This window comes from Triticum aestivum, chromosome 7B (genome assembly GCF_018294505.1).
Source record: "Triticum aestivum cultivar Chinese Spring chromosome 7B, IWGSC CS RefSeq v2.1, whole genome shotgun sequence".
In the NCBI taxonomy this organism is placed as follows: Eukaryota; Viridiplantae; Streptophyta; class Magnoliopsida; order Poales; family Poaceae; genus Triticum; species Triticum aestivum.
In genome coordinates, this window is record NC_057813.1 from 118,966,255 (window position 1) to 118,980,661 (window position 14,407).

Genomic DNA, 14,407 nt, shown 5'->3' on the forward strand with positions numbered 1-14,407 from the left:
GAACAAACTATGCCATGAATGTGGCCATAAGATTGATAATTTGGCTTGAAGGCCATTGATCTCCACACGTGATAGCTTGTTTCTGAGAACACTTTTTTAAAATAATTTCTGTATTACAAGTTTGTTATTTTTCCTAGGAACTTGGCCACATATAATGAGACAAAGCGAAGGTTTCCCAATTTTTTGATTTTTTTGAATTTTTTTATGCCCGTTTCAAAATGCAGTCAAAACGGCGGGAATGACCGTTCCTAGCTAGTGGTTGAATCTTGGAATTTTTTTGGTGTTTCTCTGATTAAATAGGTAATTATGTACCTAGAAATGATTTTTGAAAAAAATAAATAGCAAACTATGAGGCAGCTGCAGTTCAAATTTGACCCGCTTCCAAGTGAATCGGCAGAAATTTGTCTTTTTCACGAGAGGTGGATCAACACTTTTTAGACCCAACCATTTGGTCAATTGTGCATGAAATATGGCCTAGTATTTTAGAAAAATAATTTGGTCCAATTTTGCAACAATCATTTGGTAGATTCTTCACAAAAAAACCTCCTTTTGGGCACTCGAAAAATGATTAAAAATAACTAGAAATATTAGAAATGCATACAAATTGGTACTTATCCATAAAATGTGGTCTAACTCTAGTGAAAATTTGTGGGGTGACCTTTTCCAAAATATTTTTGATAGCTACTTCATAAAATCCCTCTATTTTCTAGTACTTGGAAACTATTTAAATCACTGGTTTTCCGAACCAATCGGAACTCTTCCCACGGATCGATGACATGGCGCCCATCCATCCATCCGTCTCTCCATCCCACATCCATCCATCCATTTATCTATAGAAAAAATAAAAAAAATGGAAAAGAGATACCCCACCCGCAGCCCAAACCCTAGCTCAGATCCCCCTTCCTTCGTCTCATTCCCCTCGTCCCTGGCGGCGGCGCACCACTCGTATCTTCCTCTCTCCACCAAACCCTACCCACCAACGCTAGCTCCTCTCCCCCGCACCACTCCTCGCCGCCGCTACCACCACCACCTATGGCGCCCGAGCTCACCACGGTGACCCCATCCCTCCGCTTCTTCCTCTCATCGGGCCAGATCGGGCACGCGTGTCCTCAAGTGGCCAAGCGCGACCCCCGATTCAGCCGAGGCCGCCGCCCGCGCCCGCGCGCCACCACCCGCTCCTCCTCGCCTCTATTCCTCCGCCCGCCGACCCACCCCATCCCTGATACCTCACTCGGCGCCTTCCGCCGCAGGGCCGTCGCGCTCGCAACACCCTCGGCGCCGCACCTCCACCGCTACCTCCGCTGGCTCCTCGCCGACGCCCCCGCCTCGTGCACGAGCGGCCAGAGCACGCCGTCCACCCCGCGCACGCGGCGCTCGACGCGCTCGACGTCTTCGGTAATGGAAGCGCCCGGATCCCTCGGTTTCCTTCTTTGGTTTTTTCCTCCATTGATTGGCTTAGCTTCACTGACTGACGGGGAATTGATTTGGGCGTCTGCAGATACAGTGCAGGACATCAAGGACCTGGAGCACCCCTACTCGCTGGAGCAGATACGGTATGTGCTCTCCCAGTAGTCCGTCTCCGTCTCCCAGTCTCCCAGTAGTCCGTCTCTGTCTCCCAGTAGTCCGTCTCCGTCTCCATATCTGGTACGTATACCTGCAAGATTGTGCTGCTCAAGGTTTTCTAGTGATTATTCTCATCCTATATTATTCTTATTGCAAGCCCGAGGTGTCTCCTCATCATCTACAACAAAGGATCCCCATTGCCCGCCACCAGCCTGTAGCAGAGGATCCCCACTCTGTTGGGCACAACACGAACACCCAAAACAGGTAAACAATTGGTAGCATGTCCAGCATCATCTCCTATCTGCACTGTGCTCTGTCAATTTCTTCAGTCTGTATGTAATATAACTGCAGAACACATCTGAAACTTTGTATCCTATCTGCACTGGAGCCGCTGCCAGTTTCCCAATAATTTTACCGACATTTAGCAGACTAAATTAATAAAACAAGAATGTTGGTTTGTACTTGGTAACCCCATCTCCTGTCTCATTTTGGGGAGGAATTTCAGTAATAGCTAACAGAGTTCTGTTGTGACGTAACAGATCATCAGCATACACAACCAGTGGAACTGCTACAAAGCACCAGAAGAAGGCGAAGCAAAGAGGGAAAGATCACAGCAGCTCTTCTTGGTGAGGAAATGCTCGGTCCTGCAGAACAACCGTGAAGCAGAAGTTAACTACGTGCTCGTCTGCGGGGTGCTTCTGGTGGTCTTGCTCTTCGAGCACTTCTGGAGGATGCTCAAGTGGTTCTCCATGGCTCACCATGGACGTCAACATACTCATGCTCATCGCAGGTACGACCAACACTTGCCACCTTCTGAACTATTCTGATGTTGATCTTCATTATGGGCTGTACTGAAGTTTCCACACGCACGCACGCAGCATGTGTTTCATGTGACTTAGGCTTTGCCTTTTTTCTGACTAGATTCATAGTGTGTGATCAATATATCAATATTATGCAGCCATGGTGTTTATCCTTAAATCCATGAATCTTTTGGATCAATATATCAATATTATGAATCTTTTGACTTAGGCTTTGCTACACTTGATTGCATTATATGATTTCTGCTCGAGGATCTGATAGAGATGGTTCGTTCAAAGTAGTAGAGTATATGATTCATGTTTTGTTATAGTTTGTTTGTTTGTCCCAGTCCTCTGTTTCATGGCTAATATGTGTCCTTTCCTAATCGCATTGCACATATTTTTGGTACTTGAAATGTGACAGTATTCAGTCAATTTCAGTCCCTGTCACAGTCCAATAGGCATTGCTTTGTCATTGGACACTGGTAATTAAGAGAGAGCATTGTATACTCTTTGATTATTTGTCTAATGATTGTCTGAAGTATCTATCTTACTAGCTTTTAGAATGGAGAAACTCGTGTCATTTCATATATGATCTGAATGAAATGATTAGGACTTGTTGCAACAGATTTATTTGATACTGTATATTGTACTAAAGAAACAACATATGTGCTCCTGAAACGTACTACGTTCTTGTCTGCTACATGTTCCCATTTAAGCTATGTGCCCGATTTAAATTTCAACAATGGTTTGTTTTGCATGCTTACCTGTTTAGTAAACTTGGTGCCATGCTTATTTCATGTAGCTAATACTAACCTACAAAAAAATTGTAATTGCCAAGATTGATTTGTTCTGCTTGCCTGCTACAAACTTTTCAAATAACTACTAATCCCTCTGTTCCATATTACTCGTCGCTCATTTAGTACAAAGTTGTACTAAATCAGCGACGAGTAATATTAAACGGAGGGAGTACTTAATTAGTAGCATGTAGACTGGATTATTATTTTATCAACATTCTATTTCAGAGATATATACAAAAGCATGTGTTGTCCATCCCATGTAGCAATCACTGCTAGTCTGTATTGAGCAAACGGTGCACCACACGGTAGCTATCCTCATGCAGCAGCAGCCTCCTGGGGCGCGGGTGTGCATCGTGTGCAGTTTAGATTTTCCAGTCTTTCTTTCAAAATGTCAGGTGTTGTATTAGTATCATGATGTTAGCTTCTTAAATTCTGCTACTAGGACATCTATTCTTGAATAGTTTGCTTATAAAGTTTCCTAGTCATTTAGAACCAGCTGCAATATATTGATGGACATAGTACTCTGCTCATGTGTACATCTTTCTTTAAATGTCAGGCTAACATGGAAAGTGCTATGGAACAGGAGGTAGCAGAAGGTGGAGAACCAAAGAGTGATGTTGTTGTTGTTGCTGACCTTTTCTCACTAAAGAATGGCCCTCCAGCAAATTCCCCCACTGGCTGTGTTGTTTTGGTTGGTGCCATCTTATGTTACTGGTTACTAGTGAACAATATGGACATGTGCCATCTTATGAACATGGGGTAATAATACTAAGCTACTGGTTGTGTTATATTGGTCGGGCATCTTATGAACCTATGGTGTAATGATGGGCCTAACTTACTGAAATCCTGGAGAATTATATTATTATTATCATCGTTATATTCTCACGTGTTGGCTGACTGCCAAATTGCCGAATGTATTTTTGTTTTTGATATACTATTGGTTGTTGTTGGTCACCCTTTAATAAGGGCTGGATTAAAGACACTAAATTGTGTGAGTGGGCTGGACCGTTTCAAGGCCAAATAGTTTTTTTATGTAAAAAAATCAAAATGTTTTTGTTGGGTAGATAAAAGGGCTGGCCCAGTTAATGATGGATTAAACAAATGGGTTGCACACCACAGCCCAAGAACTGATCTGTGGGGCATGGCCCATGCTTGTGGCCCAAAAGTAAATTTAAAAGTGGGCTGAATTATTGGGCTCAGCCCATTAAAACAACTGATTTGGACTGATCCAACATGGCATCCATGTCATCGCATGTGCCACGTTGGCTCGGCCACATCAGATCCTACGTGGTCTAGGCTCATTAGTAGTGACCATAATTTTCGTCAAAGATTTAATGACCAAAATTTTGATCAAGGGCGGCCATGACCAAAATTCCAGAGAAGGTCACGTTTGTTCGTTCTTGACGGCCAACTGTTGACCTTCCAAATTTGGTCAAAAAAGGTCAATAAACGAAAACAATGACAAATTAACGACCAAAATGGGGAGTTATAATTTTCCATATTTCTTGTAGTACTGAAGTGTAGCTAAATCGGAGCAGTATCACAAGCAAGAGCAAGAGCGAGAGCAGCAGCATGAGCAAGAGCACTTGCAAAAGCAGACCAGGCAGGGGACCGAGAGCAAGAGCAGAGCAGCAGCACGAGCGAGAGGTAAAGCAGCAGCAACTCCTACTAATGTGGACATCACCGCCGAGGGAGCGACGCCCTGGAGGAATTGGCCGGCGACGCCGCCGTGGATGGAGCCGTGCCGTGTCGGCTCGGGACTGAGTACCGGCAGCACCGTGAGATCAAATCAAGAAGAAAATGCGGCGATTAGTGTACAACCTCTTTGGTGGCGCCGATTAGGCCACAGCTTCATCCAAGGAAATGGTGATGATGCTGCTCTTCCAGTGGTGCAGGTGAAGACAGTGGTGTGGGAATGGATGTGGCATGAAAGAAGAGGGGAACGTCGGGGCAGCTCCTTGGAGGTGGAGGACGGGGTGGCTGAACCGGTGGGACGACGAGATCGTCGGCGGATCCTCATCCGGTACAGTGGATGAGGGACGTCAAGGTGTTGCTATGGACGACGTCATCGGCGAAGAGGCTCCGGCTGGGTGGCGGATGGAGGAGGGTGTGGGGATTCACGAGTTTTCGCGGCCTCGGTGTACGAATGGGTGGGCAGATGGGATGGGAGTAGGGAACCATGGCTTAGGGACGTGTTTGTCGAAAATGTGGGGTAAGTTATGAAAGTACCCCCACCGATTTGAGATAGGTGGTACTTTCGGTTCAGAGGTATCACGGGCATTTTGCGTGTTGGGATTTCACAGGAGGTGGGATTTTTCGCGCGCGTTGTAATTTTGGAATATCTAGGCGTGGGTTGAGATGGAGGGAGTTGTCAGAGCACAATGAGACAAAGATATATCTTAAATATTTCGGGGTAACAAGGCGCGGGTTGAAGAGGCGGGAGTTTCGTAGCACGATAGACAGAGAGGCTAGCTTGAAATTTCGGCATAACAAGGTGCGGCTTGAAATTTCGGGAGAACAAGCTTAACGTGTACCCAAAGAAAAGACAATTCACACCTCATCACTAGAGAGAGCCATGTCCCGTTTTACTATATTACTAGAAATGCATTCAAATACAACAAAAAACTAAAAAAAATCGAGACAACAAACATAACGTGTACAGTGCCAAGACAATTTGCACTTCCCTCAACAATAAAAAAACAATGTGTGTTGTCTAGCATATGGACTAAATTTGAGTACATTTTCCCTGTTTGAATGGGATTGTACTCGGGTTAATTATACCACCATCTAAATATTATCTTCACAACACATGACATGAATATAGGAGAAGTAAATTCCTATATAAATACGAACTACATGTACATACGATCTCAAATTCAAATATATGTAACCATTTTATGTTGAATTCAAATCATAGTACATGTATGCTTTAGCTAGATGTTTGGAATCTAAACCATGTATGATATACTACGTATAATGTGTTTAACATGCACAACACACACACACAAACACCATTTAGACTAGTAAGGTACACGTGCATTGCAGGCATGAGATTTGGCAACCAAATTATGAATAAATACCACATTATAGCATGTAAGCTTTGAGTCATATATGCATGATGTAGATGTTCGTTTAATTCTTATAGTTCATTTCATTCAAAATCATCTAGTTTTTATAAGAAATCTAATCCATTTTAAGATTCATGGAATTGTGCGTTGTAAGGCATAAAGTAAAAAATAGATAATGGCAAATCATGTAGAAAAACATTTGGGCAATTCTGATACGGAAGATTCTAGAACAAAGAAGAAGTGCTTGTGCTTTGAGGTTTGTGCATTATGCTTAAGTTCAACCATGGAGTCTTCTAGATTTTACATGTGTCAAAATCCGGTGGAATCTAGATGATATCCAACGGCCAGTAGTGCTCAAATTTGCCATCTCTGCACCATCGGATTGGCCTCATCGAACGACCATCTTTCAAAGTTAAATTTATCTGCACACTATATAAAAACTATAAAATAATATATATATAGGGGTATAGATATAGATATGTGATGCGAAAGCCACCCATCATTGCCAATTAGAATAGTGTGTCCATGCACGGATGAAATGTGGCCAAACGATGTCTGCCATCGGTATCTCAAATTCAAATCAGTCCGACCTTGTTCAATGTGTATACAGTACAACATGCTCGTTTCCAAACCACACCGCGCATATCTCCGTTATATTCATGCATGCATGGGTTTCAAACACCATGATCTCTTATTCAAATATTTGAATTCAACTTTACATTGATTATAACCTCACCTAGTCTTTTACACCCACACAGTCATCTTCTCTTTATAATTGTACCACTAACTTTCTCTCGTGCATGCATGCACACACAGTACCAGTCGGCATTATCCATCGCACACATGCAATCTTTTTCTTCAGGTCGGTCTCCCATGCAGGCACACACACACACACCTTCACCTCTCCATCATATCAGGCATTCTTTATCTCTCACGTGCATGCGCAACGATCGATGTTCCTCTATGCGTGTGTATATATAGCTAGGTCTTTCACAATTTTCCACACAAACCGATCAATCTATATATCTAGTGAGGTCTCACCCTCTTTCCCACGTCCACATCGATCAATCTATACCTCTCTATATAGGATTACATAGCTAATACACCCACATTAATTATATATCCAATGCCCCCCTCTCATCATCCATGCCTTCCGCTTCATCTCTCAGACGCGCGCAGAGTGGCGAAGACAGGGGGCAGCAAGGGCCCTGCACCCCCTAACATCACTATATATCAAGGCTAATATGAATGTGATCATTAGACCATTGCTGGTAAAATGGTTTAAGTTGATGAATTGGCCCTCCTCGTAAAGGATTATCAATGCTTGGCCCCCTATCTCATTTATTTTTCATGGCTCCGCCACTGCGCGCAACAGCACACATTCTCGCCCCCTCTCTTTAAATATCGATCTTGCACTTGTGCACTCCTTCATAGTCTCCCTCCACTTGGACCCTCGCACCATCTTCTAGCCCCCACCGGATTTTGCCACATGTACAATCTAGCAGACTCCATGGTTGAAATTAAGCATAATGCACAAACCTCAAAACCCAAGTGTTTCTCCTTTGTTCAAGAATCTTTCGTATCATAACTGCCCAAACTTTTTTTCTAGTTGAATTGCCATTATTCGTTTCTACTTTCTGCTTTACAACACACAATTCCATGGGTCATAAAATAGATTAAGGGCTTCTTTGATTCAAAGGATTCTCAAAGGAATTTTGGAGGATTCTAATCCTTAGGAATTTTTCCTATCTTGGTTGTTTGATTCGTAGGATTGTAAACGATAGGAATTTTTCCATAGGATTCATTTGCACTAGATTTCATAGAAACATCCCATCCACTCAAACCTCTTTGAAAGAATCCTGCACTTTTTCTATGCACAATCAAACACTCGTACAATCCTATAGGATTCAAGACGACATTCCACTCTAATCACATGTTTTTCCTATTCCCGTGTTTTGGAAATCCTACGAATCAAAGAGGCCCTAGCTTATTTATAAAAACTAATTGATTTTGAATGAGATGAACTATAAGAATTAAATGAAGGTCTACATCAGGCATATATGGCTCAGAGCTTACATGCTATAGTGTGGTATTTATTCATAATTTGGTTGCCAAATCTAATGCGTGCAATGCCCGTGTACCTTACTAGTACTTCAAGTATGTGCAAAACACGTAAATTAGAATTCCAATGACACGCTACACAGTGTCTCTCTTACAGTTCATGAAGCCACGTGGCACATGTGGAGGCGTTGTCGTGACCTCCTTGTGTGGATTGATCATAGTAACGTGCTACTAGTTCCAGAAGAATGTACTCGTCCTCTCTGAGCCACACTGGCGGTACATGCATGAAGCGAAGATGTGCACGCATGCCACGCATGCACTCATTCCCTCACACGCACATGCGGGTACACGGGCGGACGTATTTTTGTACGAAGATCCACCCCATGTGATAATTTGACGCGTTTAAAGTCCTTCACTTCATTGATGGTCAATTAATACATCGCATGCAAATTGAGTGGACGTGAGGGCGGAAGAAAGACATTACTACTCCACTGCACGCATGCGAGTAGTTAAATCATGGGTTGCTAGTACTTACATTGGTCTCCTTCATATTTTGTGCCAATTTTTGACCATATTTGTAAGTAACATAATATTTATGCATGTCATAAAAAGTGGCACAAAAAAAGGGGCCAATAAACCAGGACGCAGACAACATGATCAATTTTCGCCAGGGCTATTGTTGGTGGCCTTTGTATTTAAATATGGATGGAGTGGAGTAGTACTATCATTATATTAGGCTCATAGGGCTCTCCCAGCGCCTAGGATCACATCCCCGCCTCACCCACCGGATCCCGCCATGGAGGATCTCGCCATGGATAATCCCTTAGATCCCAGGATCCCGTGGGCTGCCCTCTTACTGCGGCCCGCAACACTGCCGTCCTTGAGCGAAACCCACATGTGTTTTTGAGGGGATCCATTGCTCTAGAATAACAGATCGGTGGCGCCGGAGGACATGCCAGGGCTGCATTTCAGGTGGTGGGCAGCAAGGGAAAATTGGATCGAGGAAGCGTCGCATCGATTCGAGAGAAGTTGCAAGGAGCTGCGCCTGGCGCAACACAAGGTGGAGGCGCAAGTCGATCTCAGGGGAGAGATGCTGAGGAATGTCAACATCTGGCAACGTTGCATTGATTTCGAGCTAGGGCTAATGGCGAAGATCATATTCACGGAGTCGAATGCGGAGGAAAGAACGCGCATGCATGCACAATGGCATGAGCAGCCGGTGCAACTGTTCAAATGGGCTGTAGGAGAAGCGAAATCCCTGGACCAGTTGCGGCGGCACCGCTGGGCATGCATCATAGGCGAGGTGAGATGCCCTCCTTCCTCTCCAGCGATGCAGTGAAATTGCAACGCCATATTGGTTTGCAACCATGACAATCACTCCATCTATATGTATTGTATTCCTGTGAAAATACTTGGTCGTTTGGAAAAATATGGTAATTGATTTATCACTAGTTTTAGAATGCTTGGTCGTGACAATCAACCGAAGCCACAACCAAAAGTCTCCATCGCGTAATACTTTATGGTCGGTCACACCAACAGACGGTCGGTCGGACCGGCGTCTCACCGAAGGGACACGCAACCGCTTAGTTTGACATGTACAGCCAGTTACATCACTGACTTGTGCGACCGCATTTGAGCAGTGTAGTACTCCCTCTATCTCAGTTTACAAGTCTTGCACGTGTACCTAGGTCATTAATTTGACCAACTTAATAAGTGGCATAGATTACGAAAAATATATCATTTACAAACTTCAAATATTCTATTCTTAATGATATATTTTTTATTTTAAACAATTTATTTTATATAAGTTAAATTGAAGACCTAGATACACGTGCAAGCCTTGTAAACTGAGATGGAGGGAGTATTTGAAATTTATGTTCCAATAAACTCATCGGGAGCCATTTTGGGCCTCAAAACCAAAACCCTCAATTAATCTTTACCTTGTTCCCATCACATTCGAAAGTACTAGTGCTACAGTTAAGTGCAAGTCTGCTCACACCTACTAGTACGTACCAAACCTGAACGTGTTTCCACTATGCATGTTTTAGTACTAGTGCCAGTACTTAGGTTATAAAAGGGGAACTACCCAACCAAAAATTACTCTACCTTCCTCCTCATAAGTCCTACCTTCCTCCGATGTGCAGAGCTCTAGGTCGAGAACTACTCGTAAGAAGGCAGCGGCAACCAAGGCTGCGAAAAAAAGAGGGCTCACCTCCATGCAGAGACCTTGAAAGATCTCTCACGGGCAGGCGATGGCTCCTAGGAGCGCCCTAGCCGCGGAGGCGAACATGCCGAGCTAGCGGCGCTGGAGTCGTTATCCCTCGACGACATGCCCGATCAGCTCAATAAGCACCTCAATAAGCAGAAGGAGTTCATCCATGGCTTGGTGGATATGCTGAAGGAGAGTCTCGACAACATGCCCGTTGAGCTCAATGAGTAGGGGGATTTGACCGCCGGCTTGGTGATGCTGTTGATGAAGAGCATTGCCTCGGAGAAGAAGGCGGCCGGTGAAATCCTGCAACTTTAGGAGGAAAAGTGAAGCTCTGCCACGAGCTCGACCTGCTGAAGGAGAAGAACACCGATTGGAAGAAGCTGCATGAGAATAGTAGTTCCTCTATGAAGATGTTGCAGGCCCTCGTTACGGAACAGAAGGAGGAGTTGGCGAAGCTCCACATCGAGAACCCGACTGCTGTCAAGGTACGTAATGCGGTCGTGGACCAAATGATGAAGGATCGCGCCGAGAAATCCCGCATCATGGACAGAATGAAGAAGATGGTGGAGGAGACGCGCAAGGAGATGGAGGTCGTGGAGGAGATGAAGAAGCAGTTACGACTCTGCGGCCAGCAACCCTTCATGTAGTGAGAGGAGCTCCCCAGACTTGTGCGTGCGTCTTCCTTCTTTTTGGGGGGTGATAATCTTCCTTCTTCCTTTGCTCATGTGTTTCTTCTTTTGCTTCGGGTGTTTCTCTGCACGTGTCATGTTCTCTGTGAGGCATGAATAGAACAATGCTAACAATGAGATGACTAGCAAATTAGATCCTTTTTATCGCCATATGGCATAGGGCTACTGTGTTTCGTGCTCCTCCGTCGTAGTACTACTCTAGTGGAAAACTTGAGTATACCGCATGGTTCTTTGCTCCTCCTCAGGTCATCGGCACATTTATACGAGTAGTCAAATCAAGGCCCCGCCTTCCAGCAATAATGAGCCATCATATCACAAAGGACCTCGCCTCTCGTGAAACCGACCAAGCTAGACTGCCCCACCCTCTAGACTTTTAAAAAATGTATACTTTTGTACAATAGTAGTATCGATGTATTGCGCCATGGAGCAAAACTAACAAAATGAAATTAAAGAAAAAAGTGGTACATATAGAGAGCGCTCGTCGCCGAATTGTGCATATACTACTATTAAAAAAGCTAGTACGTGCTTAAATGGGGTGCTAAATTCCATTAAAGAAATTAACATACCTATTTAATTCTTGGGTTCTTATTATTTATGCCACTAGTTGGGTATCACTACTCAGTTTTGCCATTAGAAGTTACAACTACTCAAAAATGCCATTGATCTGTGAGATGCCTGCTCAAAAAATGCAATTAGATATCTCAAAAATGCCATCATTAAGTTAGATGTTTGCTCAAAAATTCCATTAGACATTGTTATTTTCACGTCAAACCCATTGACCATGTTACATGACAAAAATAAGCCGATTCTCACAATGATAAGTGTGGACCTGCTTGTCAGGAGTAACCAAGCGAATAATTTTACAGGAAAATAAGAACGCTGTTGGGATCAAGCAGGCCCCACACTTTATTTTACTGTAGTGAGATAGAGGGAGAGCTGGCATGTTGGTCCATCGGTATTTATGTCATTATAACATGGCAAAAGAGATTTGAGTCACAATAATGGTGTCGAGCACAACCCACCCCTCAAATAAAACTAAGCACTCTGAAATTCTTTGACAAAACTAAGCACCCTGAAATTCTTTGACAACTAAACTGTTGGCTATATGATGTTGGCCATATATATTGTACATATATAATGTGAAGAAACGAGTGGTAGTACTATACCAACTAATAGATGAACTGTAAGAAATACTAGTATGTACGTACTGAAGAGTTAAAGTAACAAGAAGAAACATAACATAGTTCTGCTGGGGGCTCAGCACAACACACCCCTCAAATAAAACTAAGCACACCTGAAATTAAACTAAGCAACTAATCTGGTAGACACTACATTAGAACCACCATGAGCAACGACACTGCCACCTTACTCAGAGTCCTCGTCCATGTCCTCGACTTCGTCCTTGTCCCTCTTCCTCTTGGCCGATACTTCTTTGCTTGAACCGCACACTTGGCTCTTGCTCTTCATCCAACCCTTGTAGATATTGAAACAAAGGTAGCCATCCATTGCAGCATAGTGGATGTGGTCTATATCTAGTACATTCCACTGCCATGCACGATGAAACGTGTGCGGGGGTTTCTTCAGTTTACCGTACGAAGGATGAACCATGGCTCCTGCTAGGGTCAGCATTGAAGGCTGATCACGGGAGGGCACCAGCCCATTCTTCTAGAGGTCGAAGGGGTTGCCTACAACGAGGCATATCTGACCAAGGACTATTCTGTCATTCGTAAAGTCTACAATAATGAATTTGACTAGACCGCCCTTGAGGAAGTTCTAAAATTCCTCGCACTCAACATCAGCATGGCATATGTGGTAGACCAAGCATAAGTCATGCACGCAAACCTGGATCACGGCGGGCATCATATTTTGTTCCTCCTTTAGATTATTCTCTTTGTCCAGGGTTGTGGTGTACTCAACATCTAGCCTAGCGACCCACTCATCATTTGAGTTTTCGAACATGAGTCTGAAGCGAGCGAGGCATCCTTTCACCGTCGTGGAAGAACGGGTTTAGATGACGTCGAACTCATCACCGGTGATGGTTCTAACCTTGTACTACCACTGGGCATGGAGATTTGGGACGCCATGGATTTGGGAGGAGGGTTAGGATTAGTGGAACTGCCGTAATGTGAAAGGACAAGACGACTAGGAGCGAACTGCCATAATGTTAAAGGACGTCCGGGGATGAGTAGGAGCGAACTGTCAGCGGTTTTTCGATTGTAAAAATGCTGAGTGGGGCATGCGAACGACAGGGTAGTGGCTTGCCTGATGGATAAATGGATTCATGGACAGTACTATGGGGGCCCAATTAGATGTCATGTCTACTCGACGCCCAATTAAATGGCTTTCAATGTCATGTCAAGTGTCGGGAAAATTACAGGTGATACGAAGCTTTCCATTCTCCCATGATACAGGCTTTTGAGAGCCCTTGGATCTGAGATCGAACAGTTGCATGGCGTGATTCTAGACCTATGGGTGAATATCCTATCCTGGAGGGTTATTATGCAAATTTTCAGCAACTTAGCATGTGACCATTTGATCTCAGATCCAAGGGCTGCCAGTAGCCCGTACAATGGTCGCGCCTACCACGACCATCGCCTTGCTCGCGCGATCGCGCCCTTGGAGATTTAACACGGTGCATTAGGCTATCTGATGTTGGCATGTCATACATAGTCATCACTTAGTCACTCATACTACAACAAGGTTAGCTATAAGGTTGGCTATAAGAGTATTTTTTACTTCTCTCTATCTCTTTCTTCGTAGTATTTATTGAATTTGCCAAGGAGTGACCTCTTCCAATGAAATGGTGCTTAGATGAGGTGCTAAGGGCATTAAATGGCTTAGCAACTCAAGTCCCCAATGCATAGGTGCTTAGTTTTTTGTTGCTAAGTTTGCTTCATTTAATTAGCTACAGAGTCAAAATTGTCTTTTCACCTAGGTACACGCGCTTAGCACCGTTTCTTCCTTGGGTCACCAAACTAGTCTCTCTCTCTTCTTAATTAACTTGCCACATCAGACTTTATGCCTATGTGGCAGGCTTAGCACTTGTAGGACCAAGTAAGTACAATAGTGGGCTACAAGCCTGCTTTAGATGGCATTTTTGCATATGTGGAGGAAAGAGGCAAGGAAAACTGGAGGAGTGGGCTCTCATGCAAGAGGCAGCCTCTACATGGTGGAGCATTGGGAGAGGCACCTGTATGGAGGTGATCAGGAATCAGCA

General features: G+C 44.0%; 1 protein-coding gene across 2 annotated transcripts; it reads left to right on the forward strand.

The window, feature by feature from the left end:
• Window positions 1-917: 917 nt before the first annotated feature.
• LOC123162373 (uncharacterized) lies at window positions 918-4,030 on the forward strand. Of its 2 annotated transcripts, none has more exons than XM_044580160.1 (5): window positions 918-1,395; window positions 1,499-1,553; window positions 1,721-1,827; window positions 2,103-2,353; window positions 3,717-4,030. In XM_044580160.1, the coding sequence occupies exons 1-5, from the start codon at window positions 1,033-1,035 to the stop codon at window positions 3,748-3,750; spliced, it is 810 nt and encodes a 269-aa protein (XP_044436095.1). In that variant the 5' UTR covers window positions 918-1,032; the 3' UTR covers window positions 3,751-4,030. The 2 variants fall into 2 exon arrangements, with proteins under 2 accessions (XP_044436095.1, XP_044436096.1); XM_044580161.1 differs by having other exon boundaries at window positions 3,744-4,012.
• The last annotated feature ends 10,377 nt before the right edge of the window (window positions 4,031-14,407 follow it).